Source organism: Caenorhabditis briggsae (assembly GCF_000004555.2).
Source record: "Caenorhabditis briggsae complete genome, chrIV, whole genome shotgun sequence".
Classification (NCBI taxonomy): domain Eukaryota; kingdom Metazoa; phylum Nematoda; class Chromadorea; order Rhabditida; family Rhabditidae; genus Caenorhabditis; species Caenorhabditis briggsae.
Genome location: NC_013487.2, coordinates 11,912,732 through 11,937,783, shown reverse-complemented (window position 1 = coordinate 11,937,783; position 25,052 = coordinate 11,912,732). Strand labels below are relative to the sequence as shown.

General features: G+C 39.2%; 9 protein-coding genes across 9 annotated transcripts; 5 read left to right on the top strand and 4 right to left on the bottom strand.

Annotated features, from left to right (window-relative positions):
* Nucleotides 1-1,667: 1,667 nt before the first annotated feature.
* On the top strand, nt 1,668-1,944 carry CBG17611 (the record flags this gene model as incomplete). Its single annotated transcript, XM_002634232.1, has 2 exons — nt 1,668-1,752; nt 1,805-1,944. The coding sequence occupies 2 exons, from the start codon at nt 1,668-1,670 to the stop codon at nt 1,942-1,944; spliced, it is 225 nt and encodes a 74-aa protein (XP_002634278.1).
* A 785-nt stretch (nt 1,945-2,729) lies between these two features.
* Nucleotides 2,730-8,100, bottom strand: CBG17612 (the record flags this gene model as incomplete). Its single annotated transcript, XM_002634233.2, has 6 exons — nt 2,730-2,912; nt 2,962-3,217; nt 3,450-3,580; nt 3,629-4,008; nt 4,561-4,720; nt 8,068-8,100. 6 exons carry the CDS (start codon nt 8,098-8,100, stop codon nt 2,730-2,732), a joined length of 1,143 nt encoding a protein of 380 aa, XP_002634279.2.
* A 775-nt stretch (nt 8,101-8,875) lies between these two features.
* Nucleotides 8,876-10,265, top strand: CBG17613 (the record flags this gene model as incomplete). Its single annotated transcript, XM_045235976.1, has 3 exons — nt 8,876-9,446; nt 9,501-9,817; nt 9,870-10,265. The coding sequence occupies 3 exons, from the start codon at nt 8,876-8,878 to the stop codon at nt 10,263-10,265; spliced, it is 1,284 nt and encodes a 427-aa protein (XP_045096290.1).
* Nucleotides 10,266-10,436: 171 nt separating this feature from the next.
* Nucleotides 10,437-11,107, bottom strand: CBG17614 (the record flags this gene model as incomplete). The annotated part of the gene is made up of 2 exons (XM_002634235.2): nt 10,437-10,736; nt 11,009-11,107. The coding sequence occupies 2 exons, from the start codon at nt 11,105-11,107 to the stop codon at nt 10,437-10,439; spliced, it is 399 nt and encodes a 132-aa protein (XP_002634281.2).
* Nucleotides 11,108-11,416: 309 nt separating this feature from the next.
* On the bottom strand, nt 11,417-12,985 carry CBG17615 (the record flags this gene model as incomplete). Its single annotated transcript, XM_045235975.1, has 4 exons — nt 11,417-11,640; nt 11,900-12,534; nt 12,569-12,828; nt 12,875-12,985. 4 exons carry the CDS (start codon nt 12,983-12,985, stop codon nt 11,417-11,419), a joined length of 1,230 nt encoding a protein of 409 aa, XP_045096289.1.
* A 330-nt stretch (nt 12,986-13,315) lies between these two features.
* Cbr-hars-1 lies at nt 13,316-15,428 on the bottom strand (the record flags this gene model as incomplete). The annotated part of the gene is made up of 6 exons (XM_045235974.1): nt 13,316-13,372; nt 13,418-13,866; nt 13,915-14,323; nt 14,370-14,915; nt 14,969-15,070; nt 15,321-15,428. The coding sequence occupies 6 exons, from the start codon at nt 15,426-15,428 to the stop codon at nt 13,316-13,318; spliced, it is 1,671 nt and encodes a 556-aa protein (XP_045100824.1).
* Nucleotides 15,429-16,326: 898 nt separating this feature from the next.
* On the top strand, nt 16,327-18,276 carry CBG17617 (the record flags this gene model as incomplete). Its single annotated transcript, XM_002634238.1, has 6 exons — nt 16,327-16,439; nt 16,484-16,655; nt 16,713-17,243; nt 17,478-17,721; nt 17,794-18,059; nt 18,109-18,276. 6 exons carry the CDS (start codon nt 16,327-16,329, stop codon nt 18,274-18,276), a joined length of 1,494 nt encoding a protein of 497 aa, XP_002634284.1.
* Nucleotides 18,277-18,845: 569 nt separating this feature from the next.
* Nucleotides 18,846-22,227, top strand: CBG17618 (the record flags this gene model as incomplete). The annotated part of the gene is made up of 9 exons (XM_002634239.2): nt 18,846-18,949; nt 20,306-20,480; nt 20,529-21,047; nt 21,103-21,176; nt 21,221-21,314; nt 21,357-21,432; nt 21,711-21,976; nt 22,026-22,094; nt 22,180-22,227. The coding sequence occupies 9 exons, from the start codon at nt 18,846-18,848 to the stop codon at nt 22,225-22,227; spliced, it is 1,425 nt and encodes a 474-aa protein (XP_002634285.2).
* Nucleotides 22,228-22,517: 290 nt separating this feature from the next.
* On the top strand, nt 22,518-24,818 carry CBG17619 (the record flags this gene model as incomplete). Its single annotated transcript, XM_002634240.2, has 7 exons — nt 22,518-22,630; nt 23,143-23,308; nt 23,359-23,685; nt 23,738-23,926; nt 23,974-24,047; nt 24,095-24,264; nt 24,313-24,818. The coding sequence occupies 7 exons, from the start codon at nt 22,518-22,520 to the stop codon at nt 24,816-24,818; spliced, it is 1,545 nt and encodes a 514-aa protein (XP_002634286.2).
* Between the last annotated feature and the right edge of the window lie 234 nt (nt 24,819-25,052).

The window sequence follows — 25,052 nt, the reverse complement described above, 5'->3', positions numbered from 1 at the left end:
TTTTTCCGTGGAAAAATTTGATGACGTGCCTCCGGAAGTTGGGCCTTCACAAGTTCAAGATGTACCCTGTGGAACAAGTGCACAAAACAGAGAAGCTTAGGTCATAATCCTATTCCTTTTGTCTGATGAATACCCTATCCATTAAGTCACCATATCTTTTGTGTGGGTGATCTTTTCAAGTCATTTTGTTGAAATCCTCATCTTCTAATCTCTATTCAATTATATGCACTTGAGAAATTTATCTTCCTTAGAAAACCTAGAGTGATGTTTGAAAACAATTGTTCCCTGAAGACGGAACTATATATCGTTTTCTGCTGAATCTGAATACATTTTTTGTTCTGATTACTACTGGTGTCTGGGAACGGAGGAAACTAAAAAATAGACTCTTCTTTCCGAGAAAAAAAATGGAGCAACAACTGAGACACAGTAGGTTTGTACCCAAAATATAACGGGGTTTTATGAATACAGAATATGCTCTAATAAGAAGCCCATCCAAACACTCAACTTTGAGCTCAAATATCTCGGTTCCTGTCAAAGATATTAAAAAACAGCTGATAAAACATTGTTGATATCATGATCAATAATTTATCAATTGACAAGTTGTTTATATCTTGTAATGGAACGGAGATAATTGAGCTCAAATTTAACGGCTGGGGGTAGGCTTCTTATACGAAAAACGATAATGGAGTGGTAGGGGCCATTCTGAAATTCTCACCAGTCTCTATTTCTACTTATCCTGAAATTTCCATCTACAAAATAATTATTCAATTACTCTTCTCGTTGCCATTTTTGGCTCAATTTCTCTTATTATTATCTAGTTCCTCCATTTATGCGACATCTGAAAAATTTAAATTGTCAGAATTTTCAAATTGCTTCAAAACTCTCAAATTACTGCCAAATGACGAGTACCATGCGGTCATTTCCATTTTCCACCTCTTCTTTTATGTGCATTTTCTTTCAGAAATCAGAAAAAACTTCTCTGAAACTACCGCAAACATTCTAATAGAACCTCCAAACCGTCAACTTTGAGCCAATTTATATCATTTCCTGAAAAAGATCCCAAAAAATAACCAACTCTTAAAATGCTTGTCATATTATCAGAAGTATTTTGTCAGTTGATCACTTTTTCATGTCATTCACAGGAACCGAGATAAATTGGCTCAAAATTGAAAGCTAGGTTGGTCACTCTATTAGAGTGTTTATGGTATTGTCTAGTTTTTCTTCTTCATTTCAATGTTTTCCTTGTCGATTAACTCGAATTTTCTCAAGAGAGTCGTCGAGTTAAGCCCCGCCCCTTTTACCACTACATAAGGCCCGCGAAATCTCCGCCCCCATCTCTCCTCTGAATCCAAACGGAGTCCAAACTTTTTTTTTTTTGCATTCAAACTTTTTGCTCTCTTCGTGTCGTGTACACTAGTATATTTTAATCATCGGATTGTTCTGGATTTTCTCAATGTTATCTTCTCTAGATCTTTTTGGGGGTGAGAGGATAAATAGAAGGAGAGTGACGTCTTCTGGAGCTTTCAAGAAGCTTCTATGAGAGCAAAAACTAATGATCCAGATGGATTACCTTCTTCTCCTTGTTATTTTCTTCGTTTCTTGTATATATTTCTTCCTGTTCTTCCTTCATCCAAAACACAAAAAACCATGTTTCAGGTGGTTCAAGAATGTCCGTCTCCCATAAGACTCTTCTCTTCTTCTTCACCGTTCTTCTTCTCGTCACCATCATCGATGCTCAGCGATTCATCGTAAGTTTCTTCTAGCACTTTCTCATCTTCTTCTTTCAATTTCTAATTATTCCCAGGACGTGATGCTGGCTCGAACGAGGAGCTCAACGGTCTTCTGAGCAACAGTCGCCGATACGCGGCCAACGGAAACTCGCCGATGCTCAAACGTAACTCGTTGTTGGATAATCTCTACAATATCGGATATTTTCAATATTGAGATGTTATTCTTCCCCACTGTTTTTCTCTTTCCCCAGTTTGTGTGTTGAATAAAATTCTGAGTAATTTGTTTTCGATTTTGAGATTTTTCCTATACGATCAGGAGATTCCAGTTTTGTAGCTGATAGTGACGAGCGAAGACGCCAATCTCACACATTTATTATATTCATCTCATCATTTCATTTTCTATCACATACATTTTTTCCACAACCATTAAACCCTAAAAAATATTAAAAAGGATAGAAATAGGTTATGAAAAAAGGGGAGAAGCACCGAAAAGGGGGGAGATTTAAATAATGCAATAAGTGTAATAGGATTGCTGATCGATATGAACGATCACAAAGAAGAAGCTCGGGATGCGAAGAAATACGGGGAGAAAGACTAGATTATTTGACAACACGAGGACTAGGTATATTAGTATTATGCGTAAAAGATTTGATGGTTTTTCTTGGCTGAAATTAAGGTTCAATATCTATTTCTGAACATAACGTTCGTACCAGACTTGATTCTAGTTCAAAAACCGAACTCTGTCGCGGCATCCGGAATTCCCAAATTAGAAAAAATTGGAGATCTGGGCATCACTTTGGACTGATTTTTGGGCTAGAACTTTCAGGTTTGGGAAGTTTGCATTATCCTAGACATATGGGACCTTTCTTCAGCCAGATCATGAATCTCAATTCAGCAAAAAAGCATGAATATGGTACATGCAAAATCAAAAAAGAAAAAAATAACTAAATACAAATTTTGAACATAATTGACGAGGATAAAATCAAATGCAGTATAATTTTAGAACGATCCGGACACATTCGGACTAACATCTTCTCCGGAAATGTATCGAATTCTCTCTTCGATTCGTTCTTTTCGTCGTCTCTCTCGCTCCTCTTTCTCTTCTTTCGCTTTCCGAAGAGCCATCCGAACACGAACGGTATCCAGCTCACGGTGTTCTGGACGTCGTCCGTCTAGTTTTAGCTGAAAAAAAAGAGAAATAGACTAGGAAAGTGGAAAGAAGGTAATCTACCTCACTACTGCGTTCACCAAACAGTTCGAGAACTTTCGTACGATATTCAACGAGTTTTCGAATTGGATTGTCTCGAAGCAAGAGGATCTCCAGACATGGAAGTTTTCCGATTCCCTGAACAGCTTCCAATGTTTGAATATTGTTTCCTTTCACATCTAAATATTCCAACGAATACAGTTTTCCAAGACCCGTGAGATCTTCAATCGCATTCTCACTCAGAATCAGTTTCTTGACGTTTCCAAGTTTCTCGTTCCATCTGAAAATCCACATTGATAGTTACTTTTATTTTGAACTCAGTTATCACGGTACCTAGGAGAGCTATCATAAAACTGTCAACTGATAAAATGTCAATAATATTATACCCAGAGTTTTATCAGTTGAAAGATTTTCGATATCTCTTACAGAAACCAAAATAATTGAGCTCAAAGTGAACTTATAGTTTGGGATCCTATAGAACAAAAAAAACGATAACTTCGAATAAAACATACGCATCGATTTTTGTGATAGTGTTATTAGATAAATCCAATTCTGTCAGCGAAGAGAGAAAAGCGAGGTTGGTTCCGATATCTGTGATGGAGTTGTAGCTGACATTCAGAATGCGTACCTCAGGAAGAAGTTTCTAAAGAGAAAAAAGTACATCTTCCAAAATCACTCTTGCAAGTCTTACCATGCTCTCATCAAAACATTTTATTTCATTAAACGAGAGATCAACTTCTTCCAAACACTTCCATGTTCCCATCTCTTCTACCATCAACGCCGCCTCCAGATCCTCCTCATCGAACAACAAGTCTTTAATTTTCTTCATTGAATAATGAACGACCAGTCGACGAAGTGTCTCCCTGATACTCTTTATTCCATTGATTCGACACACATCACTGTCAGCAATCCAAAGTGCTTTCAAGCTTTTACAAAAGTAGAGACTCATGTCAAGAGAGTTCCAGACGATGTTCGATGTTCCTACGTATCCCTTTTGTCCGCGGATTTTGAGGGCACGCACACGATGAAGGAAATCGATCGTGTTTCCAATATCGGCCACCATATTCACATCTGGAAATCAGGAAAAAGTTATGAGCTTAAGTGGAATGTTAATAAAAACGATCGATGTATGAGACTCTTTAGAACAATTATGATTGCAAAATGTCATAACCCAGCTGTGCCAAATTAGTTCCCGTTCACTTTTTCTGTCGTTAGATAACTTTTTGGTCCGCTATCTACCTTCCAGGCCCAGAAAATATTGGTGAAGACCTCCTACTGATATTTGAAAAATTTTGCATGTAAGTTTTTTTTACCGAATTTTAAGTTTCTGGGACTGTCTAACAATAAGTAAGTTTTGTATGTTGTCAAATAACTTTTTCTTTACTTTTCTTAATAACGTATTGTCTCTAATAGAAGCCTACGTTTACTTTGAGCTCAGCTATCTCGGTTCCTATGAGAGCTATCAAAAATCTGTCAACTGATAAAATGTTTATCATAATATCACCCGTATTTTACCAGTTGTCATATTTTTGATATTTTTCACAAAAATCGAGATAACTGAGCTCAAAGTGCACACATAGGATGGGCATCTATTAGACCATCTACGGTATATAATATTCCTACCTGGCGCAGTGGGTTCTGGTAGTCGAAGACGTTCAGTTATGGCATGTACCTCGATAGGCGTAAATTCAAAGTATTTCGGCGACGTCTGACTGCTCTCCAACCATCCATCTCCCAAATTTCCAAGTCTCAATGAGAGATCGTCCACAATCGAGTGGATCTCCTGCAATAAGAAGTGTGTTGTTGAGAGGTACACATCTACCAGAGGCTCTACTATTCATTATGAATCCACTTCTTATTTCTAATATGTGCATGCGCGCATATAGATTCCACAAGGACCATATGTGTCCTTTCCCCGAACACTTGTCTCACCCATTCCCTTCTTTATACATGTTTCAAGTCTTTCTTTTTAACATCTCGTTTCATTTCGTTTTTTTTTCGTTTCAAGTGACCGCTACTGTGTTTCTTTTCATTCCCCAGAGAGCAGGCTGAGGCAACACAGGCAATAAATGAGCATTTTTAGCTCGACAAATACATCTTCGCTTCATCTTGAAGTCGTTGTTGTTGTTGTTTTTGTTTCGACAATTGGAGGCAGAAAAAAGAGACAGGATAAAAATGAGCTTCTCCGTCTTCGTCTTCTAACTGGCTTGTCCAAAGAATTATTAGGTATACGCGAGAGAGATGACATGGAAAAACGAATTTTCTCGACGACGAAAAAAACATTGCAGATAAATTAGGTTCCCCTTCTCTTCTGTCTTCTGAAGCACACACGGCTCCTTGCTCAGGGGTCCTGAGAAGAGGCGAAGTTGTCGTCTCTCTTTTGTTCAATTCAAAACGAAAATAGAGAAGAGTCTCCGGATTACTTCTGCCGCTCCGCGCATTCAACTTGACATGATGTCGTCCCCTCCAGGCAGCATTCCATTGTCCTTCATTCTTTTTCACGGCAATCGGACCCACCGTCGGAATGAATAAAATATGTATATAGGGATGGTGGTGGTGGTCCCTTGCGGTTTTTACTTCCAATGATGGTGGCGCCTTCATTTCATTACCCCTGTTGGTCTTCTAATTAGACTTTTGCTCCTCTCCTTTTTACAAATTGAAATTTCGTTTCTTCACAGCCAGCGCCTATGGCTTTTTGTAATTTGACCACATGTGACTTTTTGACTGTCGCACCTCTGGCGCGCGCAACGGTAATTCGATTCCATTTATACAGTCCGCCACCGTCATGCACTGTTTGTTCCTCCCTTCATCACTTTTGTTACATGTATCCTCCTAGGTGAATAGAAGCTGCTCTATTCAAATGGGAGGATGACAGAGAGCAAAAGAGGGGCAGATGTGCCTATTCCTCTTCTGGTGGTCCGTATAATAGTCACAGGAGGGGACGCGAAGGATATCACGAGTGAAAGCATAATGCGACGAACGGCCATAATTTAACGGAGGAGGAAGGTCCCTCCTGGTGAGGGGAGGGGCTCAGAAAACGGATATAGGAGGGTTATATGGAGAGAGCCCGACCTGCTGATTGTTTATGGAAAACGACAACAGCATCTACTCATAAATACATAGCCAAAACGTGGATTAACTCCATCTCTCTCTCTCTCTCTCTTCCGATTGCTTTTTATGATTGAACCTTTTTCTATTTTTGTTTTTCGGTTTCCAACCTGTCACATTTTCGGGTTACGGTGTGTTTTCGTTTCCAGAGAGATTGAAAGAGACCAAAAAGTTATGGAAAGTTAGAAGTAGGTACTGCAAAAACCAGTCTATGTTGTTGTCTGGTGGTGGCACTTTTCTCAGCGGAAATAAAACTTTTTCAATGTTTCTCTTCGGAAAAAAAGAAAGACTAGTCTCTGTATAATTCTAGGTGTTCCAGTCGTCAAATTTGTCTTCCTCTTACTGGCAAGACTGCACGACTGTCAGGAAATTCGTCCAAAGTGGAAATTCAATTTCCCGAGAATTCGAGAATATTCTAGAACCAATTTTGTTTTAATGGTGTGCTTTGTGCTCCACTCATTTTTGAGCTTCTGAAATCTCTATAGAGAACATCTCATAAATCAAAGCTCTGGGTACACTGACTTTTTGCATCTTCTTCTTTCTCGCGCAACATTTCGTTTCATTATTCTTCCCTCTACATTCTCCTTCTTTTCCACGTTCTCCCACACTCAGAACATAGTCTGTTTCCTCCAAAATTGTGGGCGTGGCTACTGACCTCTCCGTGTCCGTCCGTCTGTCGCATCCCTTCCCGCAGCCCCAGCCGACTACCACAATTCTACCCGTCTCCCTCTAACACTGCCTAATCTTGCTTCTTCTTCTTCTTCGTCTCCTCCTTCTTCCCTATTTTGTTGTTGTATTGGGTTTTGGCAGTGTGCCAAATTAGGAAGAGAGACACAACTTCCGGAGCATCCCTAGATCCTATTCCCTTCTCGTCGTCTATGCACTGATTACCTCCACACATGGAGATTCCAGGTGAGCCACAATTCGCTTCATTTCATTTTCCTCTCATTTTCTCATGGTTAGGGCCTAACCGTTAGACTTCTGTGTTTGTTGTTTCGGACGGGACGGGATGCATATAATCAGACGGCATCTGTGCGAAATCCGAAAAGTCAACACCGTACTGAGTTACATGTTCTTCTTTCCGCGCCGAGTTTTCACTATATTCTCTAATTACTGCCATCAGCATTCATAATTTGTATTTGAAACCTTCTTTCCCTCATTTCTGGATTCTTGAGTTCAGAAGCCCTGAAATGGAGCAACTTGTCCGCTTTTTTTGCATTTTCAAGTGCTTCATTTTTTTCTAGGACTATTGTCTTCTTCTTCTTCTTTCCTCCAGAATTCTTTGACACATTTGGACCACCATTTGTTTGAACAAACGTCATTCTTTTCATGCTCATCATTCTGATTATGGAGCGGACCAGAAACCAATTCAGTTGACAGTGTATAGTAATATAGTAATGCAAACATACAAATATGTGAACAGACGGGTGGTCTTGGTCCTCGGAGCCGCAGTATGACCGCATCAATTTCGCGTTGAGTCTGCTTGCGGCCATGAAATTTATGGATCTGGGAATATAAGAACAACTGCGCTTTACGAGCACTGGTGGTGGCTCTCTGAACAACTTGGCACTCTGCCAGGTAGCTCTTAGCTCACTCGGAGCAATTATCGAGTCGCATTTCCATAATATTGTCCTACTTCCTCTTCTTCTAGAGTGTTTCTATTTCCATTCACAATAGCACATAATTAAGCAACTTATGCTCTCTCTCTCTCTCTCTCTCTCCCTGCTCCAGCACAACAAGAGAGCTCTAGATCAGCCATGAATTAGGCATAAGCCTTCCCCTGGAACACCTGTCCATTAAGGGAAATGAGGTGGTCCTGTAGTCGTCACCATTCCACATCATTTTCGCGCACCTTTCCACCACCACCAATGCTTCTGACATCAATTATAGTCTAATTATTTGGCGGCATCCGTGCCGTCAGTGTCCACCCATACTGACTGTAAAAGAGACGTATGCGCCTCGACAGACAATCATAATGAAGAGAGGAATAGAGACCGTATTTTGAATAGAGCGAGTAGTAGCCTTTTCTTCTTTTTCCCCATCATTTCTTCTCATGTTCATGCACTTTGCACTTGTCGACAACTTGCGCAGTGGCTCTCTGAGGCAAACAGCCTGTATCTTTTCTTTCAATATACAAGCCAAACGTTGGAGGAGCAGCATCAGCTGACCCATTTTTTGTTCTTCGTTCCTTTTGTTAGGTTACTTCATCTTTGAAAAAAGATCTTGCAAAGCAAACCGATGTTGGATCTTTTATGAAAACGCTTTTTGACAAGTGGAACACCCCACCCACTTAAAGGGAAGTGCTCACCGATTAGTATTGAGGCTTATTCAGTTTGGCGGGTTTACTAGGTTTTCAAATCAAAGTCTTAGTTGGATTCTAGGAATCATGTGCTTTGTAGAGAATAGATACGAAAAATAGGAATCATTAGCTTAGTACTAATTATTCCAAGTTCTGTTAGATTTTTATCTAAAACGATTTGTCTAGAAAAAAAAAGGATTTTCTTTTTTGTGGAAAACTAGGTTTCCGATCATTCAATCCAACCCGACCTCTACCATTCCTTGCCGTTTCCTAATTCTCTTAGACTAGACCTCTCTCACTTCCCTTTCTTCTCACCCCCTTATTCGGAAGAATCTTTCTTTTATCAATTTTTTTCCTTCCGTTCCAAACGAAAAAAAAAACAGTTTGTCTCCAAAAAATGCCCCCATCCATCGTCGCATCCTACTATCCCCCACGGGCAAAACAAACACAGTACCCTCTGTTGTGTGTGGGGGCGCCAGTTGAAAACTTCTCCCATTTCTCCTTTTCTTCCTCTTCTTCTTCTTCCACCCCATGGCACAATTGCTTCTCTTCCCTGATCCCGTTCCCAGGGATTTTTCGATTCGCTACCATCATATCGAATCCCCAAAACCATCAGAAGATCCACTCCACAATCCGTGGTTTCCATCTTCGTCATCTTCGCCTCATCCTGAAACTGTTACAGAGAACACCCGCGTTGAGTCTGGAAGAGATCCACGTCACATAACTGAAGACTCGATAGAAGAGAACGGAGAAGAACGGATAGCACACTTTGAATATTACGAAGGTGCAGAAGAGTTTCCCATCAAAGTGCCTCCAGAGCAGACAGCAGCTCTAATACACCAATCCCCGGCAAATCTAAATATGGCAGTTCTGCCAGGCCGCTGTGTGCGTGCCTTCCTGGATTCATTCGCTCTGATAATCAGTTTAGCCCTAGTAATCCTTCAATTTGGTTTATTAGACTGGTACTATCTGAATGTCACAGGAGAGAATGTATGGGCTGCTTGGATAGGACCAGATTGTGTTGTGGTGCTGATCCTGGGTGTGCTAGGAGTCTTGGCAATCAAATTCAATGCAGTTCAAATGGAAGAGTGTTGTTCTATTGGTAAGCAGTTGATGACATAATTTAAAAGTTTCAAAGTTAAAAAATCGATTTCAGATAGCCGAGTAAAGTACGCCTGCTTTGCTTGGGGAGTCTACGCTGTCATTCTCATTGCCAAAGTTGCCACGTGTTTCCGCCTGTTCTACGAAGACATTCCACCGACTCCTCTGGATAACAACGACAAGCTTTTCGATGATTTCCTCTTCAAAGCCGGACTGTCTCTTTCCGTTTTGATCTTCCTGTTCATTTTTGAATCCCACCATTACACTCCATTGGTCTCCGTTCGTCAGGTGTACATCTCATACCTTGTCGCTGCCATTTGTCTGGATCTCATCGATAACATTTATTTCTTGGACCTTCTTTGGCAAGCATCGGTAAGTTAATAATTATCGATAGCAAGCATATATATTTGTTCTATTTTTTCAGAAAGACAAATGGAACTTGGAACTCTGGTTGGAGCTGACCATCCTCATTGTCGCCTGCATCAACTTCTTCATGCCCACCTTCGCCCTTGCCAAACTCCGTTACGCCAAAGTGCCCCGCTTCCTTCTTGTCAGCGAGAAACTCTGGGCCTTCCTCTACGTTCTTCTTGTCAATGGACCATTCCTGGGACTCCGTATCTATCTCTACATTATTCTCGAAGTTCAGCAACACGGAAAGAAGTTCGATCCATCCCTGTTCGCCGTTAAGAACATTGCTATGATCTACATTGCTCTTCGAGAGCTCTGGACACGTCTTCAATATTGGAGAATGAAGCGTCGTGCTGCTTTGAGCAGAAATGAACTTGCCGCCGCCATCCACCACCAGGATGAAGAACAATAATTCCCATTTTTTAGTTTCTTGCTTATTTTTCTTCAAGTATCCCATCAACATCAGTTAGATGTATATAAAGTTACCGCCTTCCCCTGTCTCTCAGAATACTGCCAAAGAAACTATATGCATAATTTCAATTAAAACACCTTGGTCTCATTTTTTTCAAAATAAAACATTTGCTTATAAATAACTCACATATTGATGAAAATCGAAAAACTTTGCCGAAATCAATGGCAATGAATGTACATTCTTCTGCTTCTGATACCAAACTTCTAGCTCCAAAAGTGCCCGCACATACTTCTCCAACTCGATTCGTCGCTCTTCAATGAATTCTAGGTCTTTGTTTCCTAGTCGCTTTTTCGGTGGTAGAAACGATTTCTTTCGATCTGTGAACCGTTGAATGTCGTAAGCATCAAAGTCGCTGTAGCGTCGTTCAACGGTCCACGTATATGTGTCCACTGTTATCTGGATACGGTAGACCTGGAAATGGTACAAATAGAAAAAATATATTTCTAATCAGATAAGACAACAATTTTATTATTCAGGTACAAAAAACTCGGAGCTGTGAAAGAGAAGTCCCACAACGACAACTACAGTAACCTAAAAACTTTTTATTTACAGTGTTCATTTTCTCCTTGTTAGTGAAAAAAATGACTGAAACGCACGAAAAACGAGATAATAAACCCGGAAAACAAAGGTATTTTCAGGTTACTGTAGTTGTCGCTGTGGGACCACATTCAAGTGTTTCTTACCGTATACTTTCCCTCCTCGACCATTCGAAAATTCAAAATTTTCGCGTTGAAATTTGCGTCCATTTGGGCCGAGACTGCTTGTATATTGAGTAAGGCCATCTGGAAAAGTTATCGAAAAATCGGTTAAGAGAATCGAAACTTCAAGGAAATAGAAAACATCGGATATGACCAGTTCGAGTGAAGTACAAACAATGATAAAGAAGTGAAATCATCGAGGGGAGGAAAAGTTTATTGTATTGTGTGTAAATGAACATTTTGAAAGAATAAAAATAGGGATTTTGTTGATGATGAGACCACTAACAATATTTAGGAAGATTTGTAGAGCAATCTACAAGAATATTTTAAGGACAGAGGAGAAGAGTGTTTAGATAGAAATTAAAACAGCGAGCCAGAATTCCGACGAAACATTCATTCGATGACGTCACCTTTGGCTCCAAGACGAGTTGGATCTTGACTTGGATAGTAGATCGATGAGGAGGATGAGCTGGGCTCTCCAGCTTTCATCGGGCGAACATTCGGGACGACGAGACGAGTTGGAGCCGAGAATGTTGGTGGAACCGGTGGACGTGGAATGGATCCAGTGAATCTCTGTTGGGATGACGTCGAAGGAGCGAGACCGTCAGGAATTGGCACTGAAAATGAGGGATGGGGTTAGAGAAAGGAAAAATTGGAAAGAATGTGGAATATAAATTATTGTTTAGGTTGGAGAATGGACAATCGGCTTTTGAAACCTGACACCTGCCATCTAACAATGAAACCGGAAACATTATTTTTTTGGTTCTATCAAATGTAGGAAAAATAATCTTTGAAGACCTTCCTTAACCTTGAGAAAAAGAGAAAGTTTTGATACTTTAAATGTTGAAATCAAAGTTCTTGGTTAAAAAAACTTACAAATCGGTACGGATGGTACTGGAGTAACGTAGTTCGAATTGTCGGCAGCTCTCTTCGCCTGTGGTTCTCCCCATCTGATTGTTAATCGTCTTCCCTTGATAAACGTTTTGTTGAATGATCTTTCAGCTGCTCTCTCGGCCGCCTCGCGAGTTGTGAACTCGATGAAAGCACATCCCTTTTCAGTGAGAACACGAAGACAGCGAATATCTCCGTACTGATAGAAGAAGTCGTTGAGATCCTTCTCAGTGACTTGTTGTGGTCCGTTTGGTCCCAGATTTCCAATATACAATGTGGTGATTGTGGTGTCTGCTGGTGGCGAAAGAGTCGGTGCAGCAGCGGCACGATTCAGAATTTTCTCGGCAACCGGGTCGTTGGTTCCGTAGTAACGATCACGGATGTTCTGACGAGACAACGGATCATCCGGATCGGTTGGCTTCTCGTGGCGATATGGACATTCTTCTCCTCTTTTGCATTCTCCTTTAACGAAGAATGAGCAAATGTGTGGAGCATTGCGCTTGTAGTAGGGCTGAGAACGAGCCATTCTACGGAGACGATCATGAGCAGCTTGATCCATGTTGTTGGCGATTTGGGCGATAGGTTGAGTTCCATCACCTTGGCCGAGAGTTCTGGAATTTCTTAAGTTATCGGATGATTTTTAAATCAACCAACCTCTCAACATTCTGCAAGAAAAAATCACGATTCGCTCCCTGCTTCGGAATATTGTCGGCGATTTGCAATTCGTGATCACGAACTTGAACAGGCAGTCCGTATTCCAAATCGAACATGCATGTCTGGCAGACGTTCTTCACTTTAGCACAAGTCTGACACAGCTCTGTATTCTTGTATCTGGCTCCCTTTCCTGGTTGCCATCTGAATGTGGTGAATGGGCGTTCGCAGATTTTGCACTCTCTTCCGTGCTTGTCTTTCATCTGGGTATGATTTTTTGTTGTTGAAACTCGAATATTGATTTCTTACCATTCTCATGTATGGATTGTTACCAAGGCATGTCTCACAGAGAATCGGAAAATCAGAATCCTCCCAGTTTTTCCGGTTGTATTGCGAGTACGAAGATTTTGACATCGACATGATGAAAAGCTGTAAAGATATTTCTTTTTTCAATCTGAAAATCCATTTTCTACCAAATTTAAATAAAACAAAAGGGCTTCACAACCTTATTTATAATTATAGAAATTATGGCACCTGGAAACAATTATTCATTGGAATTTCAAAAAACTGAGGCAATAAAAACTGTGATAATAGAAGAAAACAAACAAAACAAAGTTTCACACCGACTATGCAGAAATAAATCGAAAGATGACCTGAAAAAGAGAAGAAAAGCTGGATAGTAAGGTGAACAAAGGAATAATAAATAATAGAAAGAAAAAAAAAGAAAACAACAGATTATTGATTAATTGCCTAGAGAGCAGCGAGATTATCTCTAATGGTTGAGACCAATGAGTCGAGCGGAACGTCCTGAAAAAGAACAAACTTATTGATTCTTTCAAAAAAAAAACATGCCTTTTCTTCTCTGCTCACAACATTTCGCAACTTGACGATTCCCTCTTGGAGTTCTCGTTCTCCAATAAGCACCACCAATGGGATACGTCGCTCCTCGGCATATTGGAATTGTGTCAACAACTTTGGATTCGCCTTCAATGGCATTTCACTCTTAATGCCTGCGGCACGAAGAGTTCTTAACAACTTCTTTCGTTCAATGACCATGTTCTTTTGTGCGGAAGCCACGTAAACTTCCGTTTGGGTTGTTCGAACGGCTGACTTCTGACGAGCTTCCATGATAGCAAAAAGGCGCTCAATTCCAAACGAAACTCCACAGCACGGAACTTTGAGTTTTGAATCGAACATATTGACAAGTCCATCGTACCGTCCTCCAGCAGCCACTGATCCTACACCGACCGGCTGTCCAGCGGTATCCTCGGCTTTTTCGGCAGCGGTTCCTTCCAATGCTTCTAAAGAATTAATTCCTCAGTAACGATATTTCACACATTTGAACTCACTTGGTGCAACCGCTTCATAGATAGCTCCGGTGTAATAATCCAGTCCTCTTGCCAGCGATGGTTCATATCTTACTGTCGTCACGCCATCAACTTCAAGGTATCCAATGAGAACCTTCAACTCTTCTGCTCCCTTCTTAAACTTCTCATTCTGTCCGAGTTCAGGAAGAGCCGACATCTTTTCGAGCAATTCCAAGTTGTTGAGATTACTGTTCAGCTCTCTGAATCTAACCAACTCTCCGAGTTTTGAAGTTTGCTCTTTCGTTAAGAATTTCTCCTTAATCATCTCTTCCTCAACCTCCGCCCATGGAGTTTTGTCTAGTTTGTCTACTGACGAGCAAATTGTCTTGAAATCTTTTGGCGAAATTCCAGAGACAGCGAACATTCCTTCGAGGATCAATCGGTGATTGAGCTGAAATTAATTTTATTAGTCATCGTTAAGTTGAAGTCACTATTACGTTGATGAAGAACTCTCCGATTTCGAGCTTGGTGAGCAGCTCGTTCACAATACCTAGGCATTCAGCTTCCGGAAGCATCAAATCGTACTGTCCAGCAATATCGAAATCGCATTGATAGAACTCGCGATACCGTCCACGAGACATCACAGGTTGATCTCGTCTGTACACTTTTGCGATCTGGTATCTCGTAATATTAGTGATTTTGTTCATTGCCAAGTATCGAGCAAAAGGGACAGTGAGATCATAACGAAGCGAGAGAAGCTCTCCTCCTTGGTCTTGGAGATCATAGACGAGTTTTCCTCCTTCTTCTCCATACTTTCCCATTAACACATCACGAAGCTCGAAGACAGGAGTATCAATAGTTTCTGCTCCATATTTGTTGAACGTTTCGACCACATTTTGAAGAACAGAGTTACGGAGAGCCGATTGAGCCGGTCCGTAGTCCCGAGTTCCTTTTCCGGTTTTCAGAACGAATTTTCCAGGCTTCTCTTCGCCACCACCAAGCTCCTTCTTCTTTTCGAGCATCTTGTTGACCCGCTCCTTGATCTAAACACAAATATTAATTTTTTACCAGTTGAAAACGAACACTAAAATCTCACCCTTCTTCCACTTCTTTGAGCGTATGCAATCCGCGGTTTCACTACTGTCTCTTCCGATAACCGGATAGAAAACGCCAGTTTACTCGCCAATGTTCGGAACATCTAATAATCATTGGCTCAGAGAGACATTTGGCTTAGAAACAAGAAAAATACCGCGGATTACATACGCTTGGAAGTGAAAGAACAGAAAATAAGGTTTCAATTTTTATTTTTTTTCAAAAGAAATAGTCGATAAAATGAGGTTTTGAAAGAAATCAATCGGAGCTAAAACTCAACAATCTGACTTGAAATAGTTTCTACGAAATACTTCACATAAGAGACAATGATATTTCCAACTATTTTGAAAACTTACAACAGCCGGATCGGCTTTCTCGGTCTTCAGTTTGCGGATCTCATCTCCCATCACTTTGATCTCATCTTCGAGAGCCTTCCTCTGTTCAGCGTTTAGTTCAGCCGGCATTTTGTGTACCCTGAATATTTATTTAAATATATTTGAAAGTTTTGAAAAGAAAAACATCGATTCAAGGGTTAAAATTGAATTTCGAAACAGGATTTCAACAAAAAAAAGAGAAAAAATTTTTGTGCGGTGGTCCACAATTGCAGCGAGCCTCGTTTTGCGGCCTCACGAGGTGGTCGAATGGGGGTTAAATGAATAAGAAAAAAGCAGAAGAAGAACATGGAAGATGTCTGCAGTTATCAGCACGTTTTTCCGTTTATCAGTTGAATTTTCTTTCAATGATTACTAGGTTTGAAAGTTTGATCTAACCAGAAAACTCGATGATTGGAAGGTGTATGAAAAGGTTCTTCTTTTTCTTAATGGAAAAGAAGCAAAGTACTCTATTTAGACTAATTTTAATTAAGTATTTGTCATAGATTTGCTAGAAATTCGGACCTTTTTATTTATTCAACTGGAATTTCGAAAATTAGAAGCTTTATGTATTGTGACAGTAATCCGGACAGATGTTGTAGAATCGATATTCCAATGACTTCAGATTGTATAAAACGGCCTTGGAGTGAGTATTCAAACGCAATTAGTCATATACTGTGTGTTTTGATTGCTTTTTGTTATTGTTTGTATACATAAAAACGACGACCAGAGAGACCAGATGAGGAAGAGAGAGCTTTGCTTCTCTGTTCTCTCCATTTCTATAAACATATTCACATTTCCATATGATATTTTCCTCATTTCACCCAGCAGTTCCCTTCTCATGTTTCCATGTTCTTTTTTGAGTTCATGTTCCTCTTTTTCTTCTTCTGACCTGTCTAGAAATTAGGCTTGAACTTCAACACACATTTCCTATTAACCTGGTTCAAGAGACCCAAACAATTTTATCTGCAAATTACAGGGGTATTCATATATGCCGAGAATTCGATTTCGTAACGATGTAAGCCCGGACAGTTTTTGGGCAAGGATCACCGGGCAAAAATGGAGCAAGTACCACTATTTCGTCTTTGCCCACACTTTTATGAGGTGAATTTCATAATTCAAGATGTAGATTTTAGTTTTCCTTTTAGTTATGCGATGCTTCATGCCACCCGAAAAACTCTGTCAACTGTCAAACCTTCTCTCATCCATACATGGACTTCCAACACTTCGACCCCAACTGGTCCCATCTTCCCAACTCAGCAGGCCGCAGCTGAATTCCTAGGAATTCTAGATACTGGATTTCTGATTGCTTATGCTATTGTAAGTCTTTCTCCCAATTCTTCTTCCAATGAGCTCAAAAATATTTTTGGATTCTAGGGGCTATACATATGCGGAATTCTCGGAGACAACTACAATCCCCGACGTCTTCTAGCTTTTGGAATGATGGCTTCTTCAATCTGTGTTCTCTGTTTTGGGTATCTGACGGAAACATTCCACGTGTATTCTCCATTGATCTACTCCTTCCTATGGATTCTCAACGGATTCATTCAATCCGTCGGATGGCCTGTTGAGGTATCAATCATGGGAAATTGGTTTGGACACAATGCTCGTGGAGCAGTTATGGGAGCATGGTCATCATGTGCCAGTGTTGGAAATATCATTGGGACGCTGATAGCCAGCTATACACTGTTTCTGGGATATCAGTACTCATTTCTGATTGCTTGCTCTCTTCTCTTCATCTACAGTTTCCTTGTATTCTTCCAACTTCCATCCGCTCCATGGGAAGTGAGTAGTGAGAATCTTCCGGGCCAAATGGAGGAAGAACAAGAAGAAGATCCGGATGAACCAACAGAAAGACCACCACCTATCGGATTCTTGAAGGCTTGGTTGTTGCCTGGAGTCATTGCAGTGAGTTTTCTACTTTGGGCTGTCGGTTTGTAACTTCTTTTCGGAAGTTTAGAGGGTTCGGCTTTTGGATGGGTATTGGTCAGGCTATCAAAACGGCTGACAAGCGAGTCTTGGTCAGATTTTTATCGGAGTTTGACAGGCTTTAGTAGCGGTCTTATCCGGAATCTGTACAATCACCGACCAGAAGTTGCCGCTTTTGAGTGTTATCAATTTATCAAATTCTAACTTTTTTAGTATTCTTTGGCATATGCTTGCCTGAAACTCGTCAACTACGGATTCTTCTTCTGGCTTCCATTCTATCTTCACGCCGGTCTCCATTGGCCAGAATCCTACGCAGATTCTCTATCCACGTGGTATGATGTTGGAGGTATTCTGGCAGCTCTGTTGGCTGGAGCATTCTCGGATCATATGAGATCTCGGACACCCGTGGTATTCATTATGTTGTTGATGGCAACTGTGTCACTTTACATCTATGCACGTGAGTGGTGATATGATTTCTTTAACAAGTGATTTTGTTCATTAACCTGGGGTTATCAAAGACAATTTTCAGATTCCCCTGAATCTTATAACTGGAATGCATTCCTCCTTCTTGTCGCTGGTTTTTTCATTGGCGGTCCAGCCAATATGATCTCTAGTTCGATAACTGCTGATCTCGGAAAATGTGAACAACTACGTGGAAATGCTGAAGCATTATCTACAGTAACCGGTATAATTGATGGTACTGGAAGTGTTGGAGCCGCTCTTGGGCAATGGTTCATTCCATCTGTGCAACATTGGTTCGGATGGGATGCAGTGTTTTATGGGTTTATTGTTATGGTAAGGGGATCATTCCAGAAATCAATATTTTCTAAAAATCAATTTCCAGATCCTATGCACCGCCCTTTGTCTGTGCCCAGTCCTTTACAAGGAACACAAAGATCGTCGTCATCATCGTTCCGAAGAGGTAGACGCTCTTCTGAATAGTGATTCAGATGAAAACGCATCAGACGATATTCAGGAAGTGAGACGGAGACCAACTAATTCTAATGTATAAAGCAAATTGTATTCGTTGAACGGGAGAAATATACATTTATATTGTTCATTCATGGAATGGACTGTTTTATGTGTACACTGTGTGAAATAATATGGATGTAAAAATTGAAATAATAAATCGATTGGCCAATTAAAAATGTTTTGGATGAATGAGCATATAAAAAATGGATTCAGGAGACACAAAATCTAAACAAATCGAACATTGTACTGTTTTTTGTATGTGTTGGTTTTTTCTTTTCAGTAAACATTGTCAGAATTTCTTTTGATTTGAGACGACCATAACAATGGTCTATTTTTTTCTTTTTTCACACATCAGGTATGTTTCTGAGAAATTATAATCAACATATTTATAGAAAAATGTCACATTTTGTATTCGTCGAAATAGGTACAAAACCTTAATTTTCCTCCTCTTTAAAAAAATCGGCCCATATTCTCCACTTCCTACTCTCGACGTCTTCTTCTATTCTTCTCTTTGATAAAACAGACCGGTTCTTCTCAATTCGAATTCTCGATATCATTTCTCAACTAAATAATTCTTTGAAGTTGTTGTAACACATATGTAAGGAGGAAATGACTGATGAGATACCGACGAGGAAGCAAAGTTTTGTGACACGGATTACTGGACAAAAATGGACGAGATACCATGTTCGGGTGTTCATTCACACTTTCATCATGTGAGTTTTCAATTGTTGTTTTTGTTTAAACTTTGGAGATCTATTTTGAAAGTTTTTAAAAGTGTTCTCTGAGTAATCAAATCATCGGCTGATCTTGTCAACGATATAAACCACAATTCTTTGTGATAGATTATCACAGATAATTCCTTATATGAACTTTATGTATTTGAATGTAGGAGGATTCATAATTTTTGTAAAAGGGTGTTTGTATAGTTTCAATTTAAATTCTTACGAATTCTCAAGTAGTAGTGCTTTTCTATCTTTAAACTCAAATCGAATTTCCGAATTTCAGAGATTCTTAATTTTCGTGAAAAATCGGTAGATCAGAAATTCGGAAGTTTGGAATGTGAGACATTTGAAATTTTAAAAATAGTATATTTGAAAATTCAAAATTTCAAATATAGGAAACAGAAAATCTATTAAAATTGAGACTAAAGTATGTATTTCTTCTAATAGAAGCCCACCCAAACCGTCAACTTTGAGCTCAATTATCTCGATTCCTGTAAAAGATATCAAAAAATTTCAACTTGATGATTTTTTTTATCATATTGTCATAAACATTTTATCAGTTGACAAATTTCTGATATCTTTTACAAGAAATGAGATATATCGAATTTATGAATTTCTTACAAATTCAGATTATTATAAATTTTTAATATACCAAAATTCTGAAATTGAAAATTTCAGTTCTGGAATTTCAGACATTCAGAATTTCGATAACTCGGAAGTTAAAAATCTCGAAAACTTAGAATATAGAAAATTAGAAATTCCTGATAAACGTCGAGATTTGGATTTGAAATAATTTTTCTGAGCTTTAAAATTAAAAAGCTTTGAAACTTACCTTACAAGGTTTCAAAATTCTGAACACCGTATAACCTGTAATAGAAGGGCTCCCCACACTGCCAAGGTTTAGCTGAATCATCCCGATTCCTATCAAATGTGAGTCAACTGACAAAACACTTTTAATATTATAATAAACAATTTATCAGTTGACAACTTTGCCGTTCTATTACAGGCTTTATGGTATCTTAATTCCCGAATGATTAATTTCGAAGTTACTGTTTTCTTCATTATTAGTGTTTTTTCAACGTCGAAAACATTTTTCGATTTCGTTTTTTTCAGTTTTCAACCATATTTCAGATCACTTTTCCTTCAACTTAAATCTGTTCACTGTAAACACTCGGTATCAAAAAGTGGTCAACTAACAAAATGTTTATTATAATACCAAAAAATGTTTTCAGTTGACACATTTTTTATATCTTTCACTGAAACCGAGATTAATTAGCTCAATCCTGACAGTGTGGGGGGTCCCTCTAATACGGGTATTTCGGTACCTTATTCCTTTCGATGTTTCAGCTACGTCCTATTCCACGCCGCTCGTAAAACTCTTTCCACAGTCAAACCTTCTCTGATTAATGTCTGGACTTCCAACGCCTCCAATCCAAATGGAGCACCTCTTTTTGAATCCAAACAGTCAGCTGCTGAATTCCTCGGGGCTCTGGATACTGGCTTCATGATCACTTATGCTATTGTAATAGTCTATTTTGAAGGCAAATTTTTATTTTTTAATTATTTTTAGGGCCTCTATATTTGTGGTTACCTTGGAGACCATTATAATCCACGACGAATTTTGGCTCTGGGAATGGCCCTATCAGCAATTTCCGTATTCACATTTGGTTTTGTAACCGAGACATTCCATATCTATTCTGCTCCTCTTTATGCGATTCTTTGGATTTCCAATGGATTTTTTCAATCTGTTGGATGGCCTTTGGTAGTGTGTATTATGGGAAGTTGGTTTGGTAAAACAGCACGAGGTACAGTAATTGGAACATGGTCTACAAATGCAAGTGTTGGAAACATTCTGGCAACTTTAATAGCCAGCTGGACTGTAAATATCGGATACCAATGGCCGTTCCTTATCATTTGTTCTGGATTATTCTTCTACAGTATTCTCATTTTCTTTCATTTACCATCAGCTCCTTGGGAAGTTGAAAAGGAAGTTAGGGAAGAGGGAAAAGAACAAATGAAACGAAATGATAGTGAGAGACCACCCCCATTAGGATTCTTCAGAGCTTGGTTGCTTCCTGGAGTTATTGCTGTAAGTGGTCGAAACAACTTATTTAATCTAGAAAAAAACAATTTTCTTTTTTCAGTTTGCCATATCCTACCTTTGCCTGAAACTGGTGAATGACGGATTCTTCTTCTGGCTCCCATTCTATCTTCACAAGTACAAAGTTTCAAGGGTTAATCTTGAGAGTAAAATTATTTCAGTGGTCTTCACTGGCCAGAATCCACAGCCGATGGACTTGCAGCGTGGTACGATGTTGGAGGAATATTATCTTCTATAATTGCAGGAGCACTTTCTGTGGGTGGATGAGTTGTTTCAATATTCAAATATTGATTTTAGGATCGGATGAAGTCTAGAACAGCTATTGTCTTCACAATGCTTCTCTTGTCTACAGGAACACTTTTGGCGTATGCTCGTGAGTTTTCTTTCTAAAAACGTTGTTCGCCCACCCCAATAGTCAACTTTGAGCTCAATTATCTCGGTTCTTGTGAAATATATCAAAATGTTTTTGACTGATAAAATATTGGTGATATGATGATAAATAAATGATTAGTTGACAACTTTTTGATAACTTTTACAGAAATTGAAACAATTAAGCTCAAAAGAAATAAGGCAACTCGAAAATTATTGTAAATTGAACCTCAAGTTTAAGACTCTCCAAAAACATTATTATTAAATCATATTAAATTTCAGACTCCCCAGAGTCCTACTACTGGAACGCCTTCCTTCTTCTCGTCGTCGGATTTTTTATTGGTGGTCCATTGAACATGATTGCTGGATGCATCACATCAGACCTCGGGAAATCTGAAGTACTACGTGGAAACGCTGAGGCATTGGCTACAGTAACCGGTATCATTGATGGTACCGGAAGTGTGGGATCTGCAATTGGGCAGTGGTTGATTCCACTTGTCAGAAATTGGTTTGGATGGGATGCCATTTTTTACGGGTTCATGATTATGGTAGGGAAACTTTTAAATTTCAAATATTTAAAAAAATCCATTGTTCCAGGTCGTATTGTCTGCTTTATGTATTTCCCCGGTTCTATGGAGAGAGCGGAAAGAAAACAAACATCAAAAGGTGAGGAGGCTTGTGACTTCAAAACTCTGAACAAATAGAAAGAAAATGCTTTTTCGAATGTTGAATAATACTTCATTATTTTCAGGTCTCTCAAAAAACCGATGATCCAGTGAACAGAATGGAAATGAGTTAACTTTTTCTTGTTTTCTTTTTCTTATCTAATAAAATTAATGAGAAAAAATAAAGCTTGTGTGAAATTTCTTTTTCTTTGTTTTCCTCCACTTCCTTTTCCTCTCTTTTCCTTCAGCATAGTTTTTCTTCTTTGACAATCTGCGTCTCTTTCACGGAGAAAAAAGAAAACGAAGCAGATTTTACTTGGATCCGAAAATCCTCCCTTTTCCTGCCCAATTGACACACTTTTCCACTTTATTTTGCCCTTTTGTTTAATTCTTTGAGTAGTAGAGGAACAGTTAATTCAGGTGCATGCCTCCTCGAATAGGACCACGTGGCACTGAAAATAAAGATTTCCTGACAAGAGTAACCGGTCAAAAATGGTCCAGAAACCATTATTTTGTGTTTTTCCATACCTTCTTCAGGTGAGCATTTGCTTTTGAAATGTCAAAAAAAAATCGGAGTTGATTTTTTGTTATTTTGTTAAAAACCACTACCGTAAAACCTGTAGTAGAAGGGTCCCACCATGATGAGTTTGTTATTCCGGTTAATATGAGAGATATCAATATTGTGTCAACTAATGAAATATTTATTATTTTATGATAAACAATTTATTAGTTAACTACTTCTTGATATGCATCTTTCTGAGGAACTGAGAAAAAATGGGTCAAAGTCCCCGTTTTTTTATAGAAGCCTACCGCAACTGTGCAGTTTGAGCTCTATTATCTCGATAACTGCAAAAGATATCAAAAACTTGTCAAATAAAAATTACTCAGAATATAATCACCAAAATTTCATCAGTTGACAATTTTTAGATATCTCTCCTAGAAACTGAGTTAATTAAGCTCAAATCGTCGGTTTGAGTGGGCTCCTATTAGAGAAAATAAGGGCCCTTCTATTACAAGTTTTATTTGAAGAAGAACAATAAATTTTTCAGTTTTGCCATGATTCATGCCACTCGGAAAACGCTTGCCACAGTTAAACCCTCAATCATCCATACCTGGACATCGAATTCTACCGGGCCACCATTCATGGAGTCTGAAGAACACGCTACGAGGTTTTTGGGACTTTTGGATACTAGTTTTATGATAACTTATGCAATGGTGGACTTTTTGATTCATTGGAAAGGTCTTTTTCAATTCAAACATTTCAGGGATTATTCATCAGTGGAACACTAGGAGATCATTTCAATCCGAGGAAGATGCTGAGCATTGGAATGGCCTGTTCTGCGTTTTCGGTTTTTTGCTTTGGATTTCTGACAGAAACTTATCACATCTACTCTGCTCCATTATATGTGTTTCTTTGGGTTCTAAATGGATTCTCTCAATCTGTCGGATGGCCAATTGAAGTGGCAATAATGGGAAATTGGTTTGGAAAGAATGCGAGAGGAACAGTGATGGGTGTATGGTCAGCATGTGGAAGTGTTGGAAATATTATTGGAACTTTGATAGCAAGTCATGTATTGGTATTTGGGTATCAGGTAAGATATTATTTTTTGGATAATAAAACAAAATTAAATTTGAAATTTACAGTATCCCTTCCTCATAATCTGCTCTCTATTGTTCAGTTACAGTATCATTGCATACTTTCAATTACCATCAGCACCATGGGATCTGGATTCTGGGTCTCATCATGAATCAGATTCAAAAGAGAAACTGGAACTCAATCGACCTCCTCCATTGGGATTTTTCCGCACTTGGCTGATCCCTGGAGTTATTTCGGTATTTCTAGAATAGTAATTTTTACAATCTAATTTCACCCACCTTAGTTTTCTCTTGCTTTCGCTTGTTTAAAGTTTGTCAACGATGGATTTTTCTTCTGGCTACCGTACTACTTACATGAGTTAGTATCCCGATAATTGAAGAACCCTCTATATTGCAGTCTTTCAGCGGGCTGAACTGGCCGGAAACCTTTGCTGACGCCCTATCCACGTGGTACGATGTCGGTGGGATCATCGCCTCAATAGTTGCTGGAGCAGCTTCGGATAGAATGAAATCTAGGACTTCTTTGATTTTCTACATGCTTCTCGCATCGTTTGTATCACTTTATGTTTATTCTCGTAAGGTTCCATCTTCGAAGTTTGCTTTTTCAAAATTTGGTGTTTCAGGTTCGCCTGCTTCATACACGTGGAACGCTTTCCTTCTTCTACTAGCTGGATTTTTCGTTGGGGGTCCATTGAACATGATTTCGAGTTCTGTTGTAGCAGATTTGGGAAAAAGCGACAAGTTGAAAGGGAACTCAGAAGCACTGGCTACAGTAACCGGTATAATCGATGGTACTGGAAGTTGTGGATCTGCAGTGGGACAGTTTATGATTCCAAATATTCAACATTGGTATGGATGGAATGCAGTTTTCTATGGATTTATGGCCATGGTAAGTTATATTGAACTTCTTGAAATGTACAAGTTTTCATTTCAGATGGCATGCACTACATTATGCATTGCGCCAGTTCTTAGAAAAGAACGTCGAAAACAACAGAGAATGAAATATCGAGAAAATAAAGCACTCCTGAATTCCGATTCCGATAGTACAGATTCAGAAGACGGTGTGTTTTTGAGTGACAAGACGACACGGAGGAAACATCACGGGACACCTCAATCTACATTCATTTAGTAATAGTTTCGAAGCGGGTCTACATTTGGTTTCTTTATTTCATATCAATTTTTAATAAAAATAAATCATTTTTCTCCCTTTTTTTGAGAAATCTTTTATGGGGTTATTCAGGGAGTCGGCAAAAATGGAAAAAAAAACTCCGCGAAAACTCGGAGAGTGTTCCAATCTGGCTGAAACTTTGGGGAAAACTGGAGAAAACTATAGGAAACATTTGCCAAAGTTTGGGGTCAAGAA